Genomic DNA, 16,986 nt, shown 5'->3' on the forward strand with positions numbered 1-16,986 from the left:
CATGCCCTGCACGGGAATGTAATGCGGTGTAACACGATAGCATCACATCAATATATTGAGGTAAGGAGGGTCCGTGGATATAGATCGACCCCCCACGGTGAGATAGCCGGATCGCGGCCCGAGACTAGCGCCGTGGTTGCTCAAGGTTTGAAGGATTCGATCCTTCAAGGCTGTATTGTGGAACCTGCATGCGCGTTTCTTGGCGCTGCACCTTGTTGGCGAATGGCTTTCCTCTTTGGTACAGTAACATCTTACGTATCAATGTCAGATGGTGAGGGCTACTCTGGAGGCGTTGCTATTGCATATGCACGGTGTTGTCTCCCGACGGGGGATTTGGGGGCCGAATTTGGAAACGGATAGAGAGATTCCTTGTGATCCTTAAGGTGTTGACAGATTGAGTGGAAATAGCCGATTCAGGGGTCGTATCAATATAACACAGATATATAAAAAGTACAGCTGAACTGAAAATAGATAAACAAACATACGGCCAAGATAACGGCGATGCAGCTTACGTCGACGGAGCAGACGGTTCGGATTCCCGAGAAGGATCCTCCTTTTTGCGAATATCATTCCATCCCATTCCCCACGACAAGAAAACTACCAGGGCAGCTGAGGCTGCCGCCACGTAGAAGATCACATTGACGGCTTTCGCGTACGACTCAATCACTCCCTCCAACTGGACGGGATCTTTGACCACATCGCGAATTCCCGTAGCTCCGGCATCAACCACGGTGTTTGGGTCGACTTTGGGAGCTAACTTTGGCAGGTTTGTCTTGAGGCTGTTGGTCAGGAGTGTCTCCCCCATAGCCAGGAAAACGGCGCCTCCGAGAGTTTGGGAGAATGAAATAAGGGCCATGGAGACGGGCACGAGGTCGGCAGACAGCGAACTTTGGACGGCGATCACAGCGATTTGAAAGCCCAGTCCTCGACCGAAACCGAGGAGTACTTGGTACCCGATCCATTTGCCGTCTGAGCTGTGGGCGTACAGAGTACCCATGAGCCCATTGCCGATGGATGACAAGGCACCGGACACGATAATGAAGGGGAGGTAGTAGCCCACGCGCGAGACTGTTACACGGTTAACACTGCCATCAAAACGATTCTCGCTGCCCTTCACATACCAAGCGCCCCACCCACAACCGTCGAGATCAACTGGCTGATGATACTCGGCAACATGTACACACCGCTCATCAACGGAGTTGCGTTTTTCACAGACTGAAAGTAGATCGGCATGTAATAAGAAGCCAGTTCGAGCATTCCAAAGAAGAAAAGCATCACCAGGCAGCTGGACCAGACGGCCCGGATACGGATCATTGAGTAAGGGACCATGGCTTCGTCACCGCCCATAGTGAACTCCCATACGACGAAGAGGATGAACGTCACGCCGGCACCACAGAAGAGGCCGATGATGGTTGGGCTGTTCCATTCAAACTGGTGACCAGCGTAGTCAAGAGCCAAGAAAAACATCACGCAAGCTGGAAGCAACAAGGCAAACCCGATCAGATCGAACCGCTTCTTGATAGCCACCCATATTGTCACGTCGCGAGGTTTGATGGCGGCAGGGATGCGGGTAAACAGGAGGATAACTGCGCCGATGGCACCGATCGGAAGGTTGATATAGAAACCTTGACTATCCATTAGACATGTTGTATACGGGGATGAAGGGAGACTATGACTTACACCACCGCCAGGAGACATACTCCGTGAACGCACCACCTAGTAACGGCCCGATAATAATACCAAGTTGGCCAACTGTTTGGTCAGCTGTGTAAATTCGGGTGGGAGCAGGAATGCGTACAGCCCATCATGATACCAAAAGCCGCTAGAGAGATCCCGGTCAGCCATTCCCTCGTAGAAGTGTGAATGTTCAGGGGGGGGTTATGAACATACTGGGTCTCTTTTCCAACGGCATGCAGGCTGACAGAATAGTCAGTGTGCCGTTAATCAATCCAGCCGAGCCAATGCCTGCGACCGCACGGCTGATGATGAGCATTTTCGACGACACCGAGACGGCGCATAGGATGGAGCCGCATTCGAACACTGCAAAGAAGCAAAGGAAGGTGATCTTGGTCGAGAAATTGGAATAGACCTTTCCGGCCAGTGGTTGAAGAGAAGCTCTGGAATGAGTCAGGCAAACATAAGCGTGCATACACACATTGGGACAGATGGGGTGGGAGATAGGCTCACGATGCCAGCTGATAGGAACTTCCGTACCAACCTACATCAGCGAGAGAGTGGAAATGCGTAGTTATGCGGGGTATGGCCTAGGCCCATGAAGTGTGGTCAGTCGCAGAGAGCCAGAGGAAGATAGGCTGAGGACCATACTGTCACGATAATGGACATGTCCAATAGAATCAGGAAGTAAACCAGAGTTACGGCCGAAACGATCGCAACGAGCTTGACGCCGCTCACATATTGAGTTGTACTTTCCTGGTTATCTTCAGGCGTCGTAGCTCCTTTCTCTGAAGAAGGGTCATTTGTAGAGTTTTCCATTCTGTATCGCTTCTAAGGGAGAAGAACCGAAGACAAGCGAAGGAGTGGCAGCATTCAAACGCGATGGACGTGGAAGCAGTAAAAAACAAAACGTGAGTCTCGAAGTCAGAACTGGGGCCAAAAGCACAAACAGAGGATACCAGAAGAGAGAAACTCGAAGTACGAAAAGCAGCACGAAAAAAAAAAAAAAAAAAAAAACACAGATGAGTGGCTTCTTGCTCTGGGAACTGCATATGAACCTGCAGGGGCCAGGGAAAGAGAGCGTCCGGACTGGTTGTTGGCTGGCGCTGAAAATTGGAGCTCTTTGTTTGGTCTCAGGACCCTGTGGCGCGGCGATCGGAATCCTTTTGCAACTATCCGACGGACGAATCCTTCCGATCAGTGGTTGTCTTTGTTGCGACTCTCCGGTCTCTTGTCCCCCAGCCTTGTCAAGTGGTCCCATTGCAAAAACCACAATGCCCCTTCTGCCGTGGACGCCACCTGCACTTCACGATCGTTAAGCCCCCACGGTGAGATATCTGCCAAGAGACTCGCCGGGACGAGGCCGAAGGCTAATTTCCAACTGACGAGACGAGATATCGCCGTCATGGCAAATGCAAATATGTATTCATGCCGAGATGCTTGGGGTGCCGTAATCCCTTTCGGGCTTGTTGTCGCGCGCAGAACCCGTCGAAGACTCGACACGTACAAAGGCTACAGCCCACAGCTGTCATGCGGAAATAGCTGTCTGTTTATTGAACGTATGCTGGTGCCATCGTTTCCGGAAGGATTATGGCCGAAATGGGAATCCCGAATCCCAGAATCATGCAGAACGGCGGCAATTTGACGGCATGCGCGCCCGAGGCTGAGAGAGTCCGAGGCGCCGGGTGCAACCACAAGTGAATGATAAACCACAGGGGTCAACCAATCAATCAATCAAAGTTCAATTAACCTGATGCTGATGGGGCCTAACTAGTTGCGTCAAGCTATGCAGGCGCTTCGTCCGAACCGAAGCTGAACTTGATGCCCTGAACACCAGGTGCGCCTATAAACAAGACCATACAAAGGAAAACTGATCTCTGGAATGAGATCAGCGCAGAAACGAACGTAGATTAATCCCAAACGCCCACGAGCCCATAAGCCCAAAGTCCACTGCACTCTTCCGTATCCTCCTCTGCTCTTGCTCATGCCCCTCGAGCATCAGAATCTTAACTGCCATGTTCTCAATTAATTGCGTTATCGTAGCCTTATAGGCCGTCGGTGGATGGTGAGTAGCCTTGCCATTCTCGGTGGCTAAGTCATTTTGTGTACAGTTTTGGTTGCTCAGTGTCTTCGAAACCTACTAGCTCAATCATGTGTCCTAAGGGGAACTCATGGAGAACAGAAATCTACAATAGAACGAAAGGGTAGAAGTCCCATGTATTTTGATTTTCAGTGTGAATACAAACCATGAAAGTGTGGCCTATAGATCCTTTAGTCTCTCGAAATTTGAGGCTAGAGGTGCCATAAAAGTTACCACAGGGATTAACTAGAACTGAGTATTTATCACTCATAGTCCCAGGTTCTTACGCCTGGTTATCATCTAGTCCGGCTGCCACCACCATGGCTGTAGGACCTGCCCGTTCATGGTCGTCGTTAGGGTACTGTTTCGGTTCAATGTGAAGGAAATGACCTAGGAGACTTGTTTAGTGTATTATTGCGGCGGTGTAGCGAGCCGCCAGCGGGTGAGATACGATGTCATCGTACTCTATCGTGTGTCCAAGATCGGTGCGAGCGATCTTGTCAAGCATGGTTCGTCGTAGATCGGTGTACAGCGGGCACTGCAATAGGATATGTCTCGGTGTTTGAGATCTAGTATCGCAGCTACATCGATCTGACTCGGATTTATTGATCTTATACAGGAAATGCCGTAGGCCGATGCGCGTCGACCTCATTTGAATGAGAATCGATGCGTACGATCTATACATACAGTCCACTGTATAGCTCCAGCGTCTTCCGACTCGGTTTCTTGACCAGTTGCTTGGTCGGACAAGCCGTCTTCTCTTTCTCCCACTGCTTCATCCACCGCTCGCAGATACGCTTGCGCAAAATGCGTTTCGCCGCGTAGGCAAGGTGGACTAAGTGTTTTAAACCATAGGGGTACGATGGCACCGATACCAATGACTTAGGAGAGCAGGGCCCAGAACGTGGGACTGGAATGACAGCATGAGATCATCTTGCAGACACGAAATGCATGATAAGAGTTGGATGGGAGACCCACGAAAGTAGCCATCTCGCAGGAGACGAATCCCACCAGGATTCGACCTGCATCACCGTCCACATCGCTACGATCGGGGCGGAGAAGTAGAATGCCTGAAGGCTGAGGGCAGGATTGTTCCCGTTGATCACCGGTCAGTAGAAGACAATCGGATTGTCGAGCAGCTCATCGAACCCCGTGTTCGTCATGTTACATTGAAGAGGCTCGGTGGTCTCAGATAGCCTACGAGCTCGATAGCTACTGGCCATGAGCTCGAGGAAGCCATTCCGATAGCCAAAGCCATATATCGCGTCCAGAGCAAGGATGAACAGGAGCGGAAAGAAGGAAAAATCCGAGAACGCCATTGGGGGCCAATCAGTTGACCTAAGGTAGCAAAGGAAGCCGTAGGCTATGAGGCAATAATTATAGACGTTAGAGATTGAGAAGCAAAAGTCCTTTAGTATTCTTCTCACTTGCTAAACCTAAGGTAACCTTCTTGCAGCTTACTATACCATATACCCCTGCTGCCATCATCCCGGTCATCCACCTCCCCTCAGCTCATGCATTCTAAAAACCTTCCTTACGACGAGGCTTTAGCGCCTTAAACATCAGCACAGTACCAATGATCACCATCTCCATTTCCTCAGATTCGTTTTTCAGCGCCTCAACAAAGAACACATAAGCAATCACGAGAGGAAGGGGCCGAGCGGGGTCGATAGGTTCAGCCGGGGACTGGCCCGTTAGAACCGGGCTTCCTTAGTGAATTTAATCGAATTGTGGTGTCAAATTACTATTATACCCTTTAAAGACTAGTAATCGATATTGGTTTTACGTTTGGCTATTTACTAGTCATCCGCGGGCGTTCCTGGCTGTTAAAGAGCTGAGCTGGTCTAAACTACATTTACCGAATCTAAATAGGTCTACTGGATTTTATTAAATTTTACCCTTTATGCAAATTCAAGATATTTACCGAAGATTAGCTAAGCATTTTTTCACAGCGATCATAGGGCCCGCAGTATTCATAGGGTGCGTAGTATCCTGGCTCATAGCGCTATAGGGTCCGTATAGCTTATAGAGCCTCATAGTACTTATAGGGTTCGTAGGCTTTATAGGATTTGTAGGGCCTACAGCAACGCAGAACCTACAGCCATATAGAACCTACAGCACTCGCAGAACCTACAGTAATGCAAAGCCTACAGATGTAAAGCCTACAGTAATGTAGAGCCTATAGCTCGCAGAACGTACTGCACTCGATAACACGCTTGAATCACCTTCGGATCCTCCTGTTTTGCTCGTTGATTGTTAAAATATCGTGCAGTTGTTCGATGCGAAATCGGTGGCTATTAATACGATTATTCAGTGTCGAACGTGGTATGTTCAATTGGCGGCTACGTCGCAACTAGAGCTGATTTCTTTAAGTTTCGGCCTGATCGAGTGCGGTCTAGAGCCATGGTGGAGATGTATGCAGAACGACGGGTCAGGATGCGATTATTTAATTGGGTGACCGCGTGGGCGGTGTGGCCGAGTGGGTACCGTTAACCAAAGGCCACAACAAAGTCTCCTCCTGCTTCGCTCTACATAGTATATGGATGACGATTGATGACAGCACGCAGGGTGCAGAAACCGCCTGGAATCTTCAACTGCCCTAACTTATAAACATTCCCGCTTCGTGTTCTTCTCTCTATACATCTGGGAAGACTAATACAATCATTCCTAATACATTATACAGCTTCATCTATCATGGCTGAAGAAGGTCTTCCTGCTACAACGCCAATATACCAATACCAAGGCTTAGAACAATGTCTCAGAAGCTTTGAGCTTGAGATAGAGCGTTGTGATAGGGAAGGCAACCGCAGGGGGTACGTTGTTGTTTCCGATGTGGATGAGCGTTCCTTCCGCGAGTGTTTCGAGAATTCGGGAGAAACGCTCCTGACAAACTCATGGAAAACTTACAACTTCATTTCTCACACCATCATTCTCAAAATGCCTAGTACCATTCATGACGTGGCCCACAGGGCCTTCAGTCGGGTTTTCGAGTTTTGGGCGCTTCAAGCGACAAGTGTTCTTATCCCCACAGGAGGGGGCGAATTCACAGGACCTACGAGAAAGAAATGCCCTGATTCATCGTGGAAACCAGCAGTCCGAGGGCGTGGAAAAGATGGGAAATGGCCTACGGTCCTTGTCGAAGCCGCCTGGAGTGAAAGTAGCCATAAGTTGGCGCAAGATATCGATTTCTGGCTTCGTGAGTCTAATGGTCAGGTAAACGTCGCCCTCTCTATAAGGGTGGAGAATGAGAGGGTCTGTCCCCAGGGGTTTGTGACACGGCAATCAAAGATTACGATTCATCGATGGATTTTTTGCGAAACTCGGAATGGATCGCACATCAAGCCCGATCAAACGATGGAGATCATTCGAGATCCATCGATGGGAGACCATCAAATCTCCGGCTCCTTGAACATCTCATTCCAAGATGTATTCAATCGTCAAAAGCGTGCGAACGAGACCGACTTCAGCATGTCACCCGACGGCATGAAACAGATCGGAAACCTCGTCTGGCTTATCATGTTCCCGCCCGGCCAACCTCCCGCGCTCCCCCATTCGGTGTCTGTCGTGATCCCCGTTGCTCGATGAATCGAGGACCGGATTATGATTCCTTTTCTCCGGGCCAAAGCCCAGATACTCGATGCTTTACAAGAAGACGAGCTGCGCACGACCTTTAACCACGATGAATTGGAACTTCAATATGTCAACCATCGCGTGGGAGAGCTGGTCGATGATCTGGCTGTACGGTATCCGCGAATGAAGCTCCTTGAAGCTGGCGGCTGGCATGGCATCAGCGACACGAGAAGTGCATCGCCACGTTGGGAGAGCGTACCACTCCTACACCTTCACTCGACATCTCCGCCGGGCTCTTTCAGGATACGCTGAACTCACTGCTCGAGCATGCCGACCGCCTCATCTTCCAAAAGCTGGATGTTGGCCAGGACCCGGTCAAGAGAGGATTCGAAGAACATGCCTACGATGTGATCATCGCCGCCCACGTGCTCCATGCTACTCCTTCCCTGGAACAGACCCTGCGCAATATACGACAGCTCCTCAAGCCAGGCGGTTATCTCGTTGCGCTAGAGATCACCAATTTGCATACCATTCGCATATGTCTTTTGGGGTGTGCCCTCGACAGATAGTGGCTCGGCAATGAAGACGGTCGTCCCAGGGGCCCATGGTGTCGGCATCCCGATGGAACAACTTGCTCCAAGAGACAGGCTTTGGAGGGATTGATACGATTAGTGACCGTCCTCCAGGTGATCTGACAATGTACTCGGTCTTCGCGGCCCAGGCAGTGGACGACCGGATCTCGAATCTGCGAAAGCCATTGTCTCCAGTTCTAACTTCACCTCCGTTCGAGCGAGGAGTCATTGTCGGGGGGTCATCCGATCGAGTGGCAGAAATCACGGCATTGATCAAGCCGTTCTTTGCAACGATGGAGTATTACCCTGCCATTGACAATTTCGCAACGGGTCCACGAGCCGTGGTGTTGGTGCTGGCCGATCTAGACGGAGACCCGTGCTTCCAGGATTTGACTGAGTCACGACTAGCTGGCCTTCAAACCCTTGTGCGAACAGCCGACAAGACACTCTGGGTGACGGGGGGTTCTGAGACAGATAGACCCCATCTTGGCTTGAGCAAGGGCTTCCTCACCTGCATGAACTACGAGCATGCGCCGGCCATGTTCCAGTACCTCAATGTCATTGACCCGGCTAAGGCGAAGCCGGAAATGTTAGCAGAGCAGCTCTTACGCTTGGGTTTCACAACCCAGGAAAATGACTTTGCACTCACCAATTGTCTTCACAGCACTGAGCTGGAGCTGCGAGTGGACCGAGAGGGTAACTTCCTATTCCCGCGCATCAACGCGAGTGATGGTTTGAACACCCGTTATGCAGCTGTTCGCCGTCCGGTTGTCCAGTCAGTCGAGGATTTACATAGGGAGGTGGTCGCTGTTGACCAGGCCCCAGATAAACAGCTTCGACTTTGCCTTGTTGGGGAAGTGAGACCTGAGGTTGGCGAGACCATCATCGATGTGCGATACTCTACCTCTCGCGCACTCCGCATCAATCGCGGTGAATACCTGATGTTGGTACTTGGAAAGGATTCAGTCATGAAGACAAGGCTGGTAGCTCTGACTAGCCGATTCGCAAGCGTCATTTCTTCCTCTTGCTTCTGGGAGGTCCCGGACCATGTTTCCGCGGAGCAAGAATCGGAATATCTCCATGCTACTGCTTCGTCTCTGCTTGCTGCCACTGTTTTCAAGCCAAACGACGATGTAGTATTGGTGCACGGCGCGGACGATGACACCCTTCGTCGCGCTATTGCTATCCAAGCTGCTGCACAAACCATCCGGCCTGTCTTCACAACCACCAGCAAGTCGTCTATCGGCCCAGGAAGAAGCATCCATGTGCACGAAAATGACCCACTGCGAACGTTGGCTCGTCAACTCCCACGGGGAATCACGAACGCCGTGAATCTTGATCCGAGTACTGATCGGCTTTTCGATCGCATGGTGTCGGCAGTTGGCTCGTCGGGTATGCACAAAGAGCATCTCCTCGCCACTTTGACGGAGACCATTGCTCGGCAATCTGCATCTCCATCTGCAGTTCAACTGCAGAGATTGACCGAAGCTCTGCGTACTGCTACCGTGACTGCAGATCAGCTGGTCACCCAGTCCACCAGCTCACCTCCTGTCATTGTTCCTATCGCCGACCTTCCTTGCTCTAGGATAGGCCTGATGATTGTCGACTGGGCTACATCCACCCCCGACTTCGTACAGGCACACATAAAAGCAGAGAGCAGTTTGGTGCAGCTCTCCCCCAGGAAGACATACCTTTTGGTCGGCATGACCAGCGCCCTTGGCCAGTCCATCGCTCACTGGCTAATCTCGCGTGGTGCGCGCAATGTCATTCTCACTAGCCGCAACCCACAGATTGACCCGGCCTGGATTGCAGAGCTGTACCACACTACCGGGGCACGCTTGGAATCATACTCGTGGACGTAACCAAACGAGCATCAGTCCTCTCCCTCGCCCAGCGCTTGAAAGCGGATTCTCCGCCACTGGGTTGTGTTCTCAACGGGGCCATGGTGCTTTGGGACCGGCTCTTTGTTGATGCGGATCTCCCCCTTCTAGCTGGTCAGCTCGCACCCAAGGTCCCGGGTAGTCTGCTGCTTGACGAGATCTTTGGCGAGGAGCCAACCCTTGACTTCTTCGTCCTCTTTGGTAGTGCTGTCGCCACCATTGGTTACCTGGGCCAGTCCGCGTACACAGCTGCCAGCAACTTCCTGCTTGAGCTGGCAGCCCATCGCCGTGCACGCGGCCTCGTGGTAAGCATTGTCCAGCCAGCCCAAGTGAATGATGACATGGGTCAGTGAAATATGATATTTTCTACGTCGGCCTGCCCAGGGAGCCTGACACTTTGTCTAGATATTTTTTTCTACTTTATCTTCTAGGCTTTATGTCAAATACACAAGCATAGACTGGGACTTTATTCAACTTTGTCTTGTCACTGTTAGGCGGTATCCGAATTCAGGACCCTGCTGTACACCCAGACATTCTCTGGTTCCGCACTCCCAAAGTCTGGCCTTTCATCCGCTACCATCACCAAGGTGATGGCCCCCCCGTATCGTCGGGTACAGCGGTGCCTCTCGCCGAGCAGCTTAAATCTGCAACCACAATAGCGCAAGTGGTGGAGATTGTCGAGGCTGTTGTTACAGCCAAGTTGCATCACCGTCTGCATCTTCCCAGCCAGGTCGGGGACGGCAGCGTCATCACCGACACGCGACTAACCGAACTTGGTGTCGACTCATTGATCGCGGTTGACTTGCGTCGATTGTTTGCGCAGGAGTTGGATGTTGATATTCCAGTTCTGCAAATGATTGGAGGATGTTCAGTTCGAGAGTTGGCAGACATGACAAGTGGGTCATTGGACCGGAAGTTTTATCCGGGGGTTGCCATTGAATCTGAAGCGGGGCATAAGAGCGATGGCTCTGACGATGGCCAGCATGCTGGTTCTTCATCTTCTATCTTCTTACCAGGTTCTCATCCCTGAGAGTGGGAGCTCTGATTAAGATGCTCCCGTTCTGCTACTTTGTTTAGTTTTCGGTTTAATAAAATAACAATAATAACGACAAGGAACATTTACATGATATAACATCGCGTAACCTTCCAAACCCTATAGTCAAGGAAGTTATTCGGAAAGTATAGAGGAAAGTGGTATACAACAGGCCTAATAGTGGTAAAGATGATGGTATTACTATATACGCTAGGGTACCTCATTTTTCTTAAGAATCTTAAGACCACGTCTAAAGGTGCCTAAAGCGTAAGCCTCTTTGACACTGGCATAGCCTTGACCAGTACATATAGCACGGGAATGCAGACCATGTCGTGTAGACAGACTGGTCCGGAAATCTTCCCGTTCCTAATGGAGAAGGCGGCAACGGCTGCATTCAAGCCAGTGCATGCGAAGGAGGACTTGACTGGTTTGGTGTAAAATCTGATCTGGGCGGCTATCAAGCGCGAGTGTCTGCCTGTCATGGCGGATTGGGTCAGTGATGGGGAGATGATTGATGAGATGTCTAAGTTGTGGTTCAAAGCGGAGAAGGGTCCTTGTATGATGATGGATACTGTTGGCTTGGATACTGTCTACAATATCAAGGTAGTGTATGAGCAACAGTTGGGGACGAATCTTCGCTCTAAGGATTGGCTCAAGGCGGCTTATGTTGACAAGGGTAACTTGGGTGCGAAGGGTGGAAAGAGTCTACTGGGGTAAACATTGTCTTGGTCAACTTTTGCACAAAGAGGTGAAGATTAATGGTTACAACGAGGGTCTATCATCAGATGAACACTGGTAGTGGAGATTTCTGGTTAAGAGGGTATCAGTTTATTCTTTATGTATTAATAGACTCAACAATGGCGTATCGACAGTCCACTCGCTCCTTCGCGGTGCACGACAATGGCCCGGACACCAGCCAATTGTGAAAAGAAAGTGAACATATACACAAGTCCTCAGGACACAAGGCGAATTAGAAACAGTGGAGTCAAGGAAAAGGGAGGGAGCGTGGAAGGTATCGTCTTGGAAACCAAACAGGGTCAAGGCCATCATGGCAGAAGACGAGTGCTTGAAGAGGGCTGCGTAGGAAATATGGAAGGGAACAACATAGGGCAGAGTACATAGGTATTAAGAATAAGATGAACAGTACAAGACTGCTCCTGGTATCCCGCAACGGTCATGACTAGGCCAGGGGCTGGGTATAATAATTTTAGACATCGTGTGTTTCAGGATTCGGCCCGATCATTAGGGTATATGAAGGCCGTCATGACAATGAATAGGGAAAGAAAAGTGTGCAGCTGAACGAGGCAGATGGGGAATTGACAGGAGAATTAGTGGTGGGGATTCTTGCGGCGGTGAACTTTCCATTCCGCTTTGGCGACACGCATAAACAGCTCGATGTCCTTAATTGGAACCCAGCTGGTCAGGACTTTCATGACGTTTTCGAAATCAGATTCGAGGATGATTTCCCGCATGCCGTCTATCAGCGCAGCCGAGGTGGCGTGGAGCACGTCCAGGCCCTGGCCAAACGTGCCAGACTGTGGTCCGGGCCCATCCTTCTTTCCTCCTTTACCGGAGGATGTGCTTGGCCTTGTGGAAACGGAAGGATCCTCAGAATCTCCAAGAAGCATGAAAACGTCCCAGACCCGAAGCTGAGCTGGGAATGGAATGGAATAGTTGAACAAAGTCAGATACCAACGAGTACCGTAAGCTGTAGGTGGGATTCCAACTTCGGTCTGTAATAAGATGTGTCAACGAGTGGTTTCAAAAGTCCAGTTTTGGGGATTGATCTTACCAACTTGGTGGCTACTTCACCACCAGCTAGCCACTCTCGTTCAAAGTCGTCCAAAGCCTCCATCAGCCCGGCAAATCCAGACCTGTACAGCTCCTCCAGACCGCGCAATCGCCAGAGTCGGGCAAGCATGACAAATGCATGCTCCTCGTCGTAATAGGCCAGCAAAGTCGCCGCCAGAGCCGCCATACCTTGCACATAGCCGGTATCAGGGAAGTATAATGACATAGCGTGAAGGACTCTGAATAAGAGTCTTTGCCCACCGCGATAGCGCCGTCGGAACATGATATGGCTAGTGATCGTGCGCGGCACATCTATATCGATCTGAACATCATCCGGTGAAGAAACATACTGGTACTCGTGAAAAGCATCAATAAGGTCGTCCTCGGACGGACTGTCCGGGTGCCGTTTCGCACTGGCCGCAAGAAAAGAGTACCATGCAGTTGCTCGCCACCGATCTGGGATACCTTTCCAGGTCCGCTCAATTAATTTCGAGCTCTGTGTATCGAATTCGAATGTCATGCCGCCGCCATCTCTACTCTTTTTGGTCGGCTTCGCCATCTTTGTCCACTTGTCCTCGCGCTCCCATTCCTTTTTGCGTATCGCGCGCGCGTTGGGGGTGTCTAGCCCGTCGCCACTAGGAGAATCCACCGGAAGAGTGAGCATGTCGGCTGCCTCGTCTGTGAACTTTCGGTCTCGATTGTGAGGAAGGCGATTGGTGGCAGAACGCAGACGTGATGCTGAACGCCGTATTGGCGCACTAGTTGTGCTCGCCGACGAAGATGGACGGGGTCCTGCAGAGCTTTGGGAACCCTTCCGGGTTGGGGAACGACCATGAAAAGATCGACTGCTAGTCAGGGCAGACGGGGGTCGAATGGAACGCTTGCGACGGGGCGATTCAGAGGCAAGCAGCAAACTTGTAGTGACTCGTTGAATAGGATGGGGCTCTGCGCTGTCTGGGGGTGCGTGGATAAAGCCATAGCGGTCTACATCCCCTGCACCAACATTTTGCCAGTACTCAATTCCTCCCGCCAGCTCCTGGGTCTCCCTCTTCATTCTAAGACGTTCCACCTCGGCAGATGCCCTGCCATTTGACCCGAGATTCCCGTTCCGAACACACAGGTTGGGGCCAGGGGTTGAGGCTGTTTCCGCGTCGGGCGTACCCTCTTCCCAAAGCACACCATTATCTGATGCCAATGCTTTGGCAACGTCCGAGTCAGTGACATCGTCGTCGCCCTTCTCGTACATGAGCCGTACGCGACGGGACAACATGTCCTCGTCGGCAGAAATGGCTCTACTCTGAAGACTGGTCTGTCTTGGGCAGAGTGTGCTTTGCGGTCTCGGACGTCGCGGAGTCACCTTGGGCATGTCTTTTTCAGCGTCCGGTTGTCTCAGTGAGGGGGAGTGGCCCGGTGTGATGTCAATGTCTTGCTGTATGGATTGTGCCTCCGATGCGGGTTCAGAGCTTATCTCGGAGCGCTGGTCGTTTGGCTCTTCACAAACCTGCTCGGGTCTGGGTCCTGGATGTGGACGTTTCTTGTCCTTCCTGATAAGGCTACCACGATTCGAGAACTTCATCGACTGCCCCAGTCCATCCAAAGTCCCCGTCGGGATATCCAAGCTAATGCCACTGAATGCGGGTTCAATCTGAGGCACCGGTGGTTGTTCCTCCATGCTCATCTTCCGTTCCAATTCCGTCGATCTCGTCCTCAAGCCAGGCCATTTGCGCTCCGACCAGCGAGACCCTGGCCGGGAGCCCGGACGCAAGCTAGGACGGGAAGCCGCATCGTTGATCACAATACTGGGCACGCTGTGCAGCGAGGGTGTACCAGAACAATCGCCTTCCGATCTGAACGACCGATTTCCATCTCCCCCGGACGTAGACGGTCTTAATCCTTGGTGCTTCCTGGAATAGTTCACCCCCGCGACGGCGCTGGCGGGGCGGGCATTAGGACTGGGCGACGCGGCGCTGGTGCTGGAGCTTAAAGATCGGCCATTGATGTCCTGTAGCGCATCTTCAGGTGAAGGGAGTGAGACCGAGCGAATGGCGGGCGGGCGCTGAGGATCAGTGTCGTCGGGCACTGGATGGGTGGTCGGACGCGACTCCGGGACGGGTAACGATGCAGGAGCCTCATTCACCATGATCCCGGCATGGCCAAAGGGACGCGAAAGAGATAGAGTCGATCTGGATCTGGATCACAGGGAAGCGTAAAGGAGCGACAAGTGATCCCGCATCACCGTTTCGTCGGGATCTGGAAAGTAAAATTGAAGAGAAAGATATGGAGTAGGTGGAGGCTTGGCGCGGGTGGCCGCTTTTATCATTCCACGCAAACAAGGAATGAAGGCCAATCTCTTGCAATACCAGAAAAGGAGTGAATAGTCAAGGGCCAAAATCTCAATTCTAGGGGCGTCGCATCTTTTGTCCCACCAACAAACTTGGGCCGCGCCGTAGTGGGACCGACGAGACCAGACAAGGAGACCGTGTGGAGCGCGCTAGCTGTCCTTAGATTAGAACGGTCCACGGCGTATTATTCTTCCCGGGTTTCTATAGATGAAGTGTGCTTTTTATAGCCATTTTATATTGCTTTCTGCGGGGGGAGCTCATTAGGCTACCGAGTTGATCTACTCCCGAGCAATACAAGAATTCAATTCAATGTTTTTGGAGAACCCCCCGAAGCAAACATGTGTACATAGAAAAAACGTGAAACTCCACTAAGCCGAGGCTGTGAAACCAGCAGACCTTCAGCTGCCAATGCAAAAGGGGTAAGGCCAAGTATCCCGGCTATACTTCCTCAAATGTCATCACGGGCATAACAAAAAGCGAAACAAACCGTCATTGCGATCCAGCGGCCCAGAGTTAGATCAACTTTAAGCCACAGCAGCCGTGTTGACTCCGGATTGTGACTGAGCAGGTCGGCTCCGGTCCACGGGCTCCTTGGGCAGAAGTTCGATCTGGCGCACCAGGAAGCTCTTCTCGTCGGTGAACTGGTCGTCGTCGGTGCGGTCTTCCAAGAATTTAGGCAAGAATCTAAGAAGTCGGTCGCGATTGTTGATGAGAATCCGTTGCACGGCCACCGACTTGTTCGGATTGGCCACGAATACCTGCGCTGGTCAGTGCGGGTTCGTCCCCCTGGATCGGCAGAACATACCTTAAAAACGTGGAACCCCTCGTATTGCACCATCTTGCGATCATCGCGCAGCAGCTTCATACACAACTTGAGGTTTTCCCCGCTCTCCACATAAGCCATCATTACGTTGTAATTGGCACGGTCCAACAGGATCTCTCCCAACAGCTTGATGCTCTGTCGCTTGGTCACATAAGAGTCAGATTGGATCAGAATGTTGTTGAATCGCCCAAAGAACAGTTCGAAGTTGGTCGCGAGGTATGCAGTCACCAGGTTTTTATGGCGGGTCAGAATTTCCTAAGGCAGACGCGTCAGTCACAACCGTTTACCTGATTCCTCGCTGCCCGGTTCTTACCCTGAAAGTTGTAAATGCATCGGCGCTAACTTCGAAATTACTCTTATCGATCCAATCGAAAAAGTTCCAAAACACGCCGTCACCTTTTTGGGGGAGGTTGGGCTTTAAGTCCGAAAGGCGTACAGCCGGCTCTCCCTCTTTCGACTGATCATATAGGACCACCGCAGCGACCACATCAAACTTGAGCGCCTCTCTTAAGATCACACCGCATGGCATGGCACTTTGACTCTGCATATAGCCTCGACATAGCTCAATGAGGATCTCCGGTCGGTGGTGGACAAGGTATGAGATGACCGGGGGGTCTTTGGGAGGTTCTTTGGGGTCCAGGTACGAGGCGGGTTTGAAACGCAGGATGTGGGAGAATATGGTCTGGGTATCTTTTCGGGCTTCGAAGGGGAGCAGATGGATTGATCGTGATAGGTCGTAGAGTAAATCGTCCTGAACACTTGCTTGGATTAAAGCGTGGACTTGGTCCGGCGATGTGTTGACCTCTACAGCTCAGAGACGTCAGCCATGCATTCCAATTCAGTCCGAAAGCCCCGGGTTCGGCGTCAAATCATCCATAAGAAACGGGGACCAACCTTGTGTCCCTTGAACAATCACTTTCATCTGACTGAGCTGCTTCGCGAGGTCCTCCTCGGCCTACTTAGCATGTTAGCGGTTCCGTCTTACGACTGGGCTCGAGCTTCGGACCTTGGGTGTATTGGGGGATTCCTGGAGTCTCAGCAAGAGCTCTTTGGTCGAGCGGACAACATCGGCAGGCTGCCGCGACCGGCCACGATTAAAGAAGAAAGCCATGGACTTGAATGTTTAAGTGTGGAGGGAGGATCGAGGATCGAAGATCGAGGCTCGAGGATCGAAGGGCGGTACGCAGTGATACGGCAGTAATAAACAAACCGGGGCGGGGG

At 51.5% G+C, this 16,986-nt stretch overlaps 5 protein-coding genes across 5 annotated transcripts; 2 read left to right on the top strand and 3 right to left on the bottom strand.

Annotated features, from left to right (window-relative positions):
- Positions 1-514: 514 nt before the first annotated feature.
- N7498_003304 (MDR family MFS transporter) lies at positions 515-2,493 on the bottom strand (the record flags this gene model as incomplete). The annotated part of the gene is made up of 7 exons (XM_058450366.1): positions 515-1,068; positions 1,122-1,625; positions 1,681-1,752; positions 1,799-1,822; positions 1,891-2,117; positions 2,188-2,264; positions 2,326-2,493. Coding segments are annotated over 7 exons (1,626 nt in total), but the record flags the coding sequence as incomplete, so codon positions are not given.
- Positions 2,494-6,448: 3,955 nt separating this feature from the next.
- Positions 6,449-10,806, top strand: N7498_003305 (uncharacterized protein; the record flags this gene model as incomplete). Its single annotated transcript, XM_058450367.1, has 6 exons — positions 6,449-7,318; positions 7,385-7,492; positions 7,546-7,874; positions 7,997-9,648; positions 9,774-10,121; positions 10,271-10,806. The coding sequence occupies 6 exons, from the start codon at positions 6,449-6,451 to the stop codon at positions 10,804-10,806; spliced, it is 3,843 nt and encodes a 1,280-aa protein (XP_058309829.1).
- Positions 10,807-11,289: 483 nt separating this feature from the next.
- Positions 11,290-11,526, top strand: N7498_003306 (uncharacterized protein; the record flags this gene model as incomplete). Its single annotated transcript, XM_058450368.1, has 1 exon — positions 11,290-11,526. The coding sequence occupies one exon, from the start codon at positions 11,290-11,292 to the stop codon at positions 11,524-11,526; it is 237 nt and encodes a 78-aa protein (XP_058309830.1).
- A 611-nt stretch (positions 11,527-12,137) lies between these two features.
- N7498_003307 (putative TBC domain protein) lies at positions 12,138-14,740 on the bottom strand (the record flags this gene model as incomplete). The annotated part of the gene is made up of 2 exons (XM_058450369.1): positions 12,138-12,542; positions 12,602-14,740. The coding sequence occupies 2 exons, from the start codon at positions 14,738-14,740 to the stop codon at positions 12,138-12,140; spliced, it is 2,544 nt and encodes an 847-aa protein (XP_058309831.1).
- A 726-nt stretch (positions 14,741-15,466) lies between these two features.
- On the bottom strand, positions 15,467-16,876 carry N7498_003308 (Mo25 family protein; the record flags this gene model as incomplete). Its single annotated transcript, XM_058450370.1, has 5 exons — positions 15,467-15,700; positions 15,748-16,020; positions 16,079-16,569; positions 16,660-16,720; positions 16,772-16,876. 5 exons carry the CDS (start codon positions 16,874-16,876, stop codon positions 15,467-15,469), a joined length of 1,164 nt encoding a protein of 387 aa, XP_058309832.1.
- Positions 16,877-16,986: the final 110 nt, after the last annotated feature.

The sequence above is a fragment of the Penicillium cinerascens genome, assembly GCF_028974065.1.
Source record: "Penicillium cinerascens strain IBT 15544 chromosome Unknown contig_24_segment0_segment0, whole genome shotgun sequence".
NCBI classification, from domain to species: domain Eukaryota; kingdom Fungi; phylum Ascomycota; class Eurotiomycetes; order Eurotiales; family Aspergillaceae; genus Penicillium; species Penicillium cinerascens.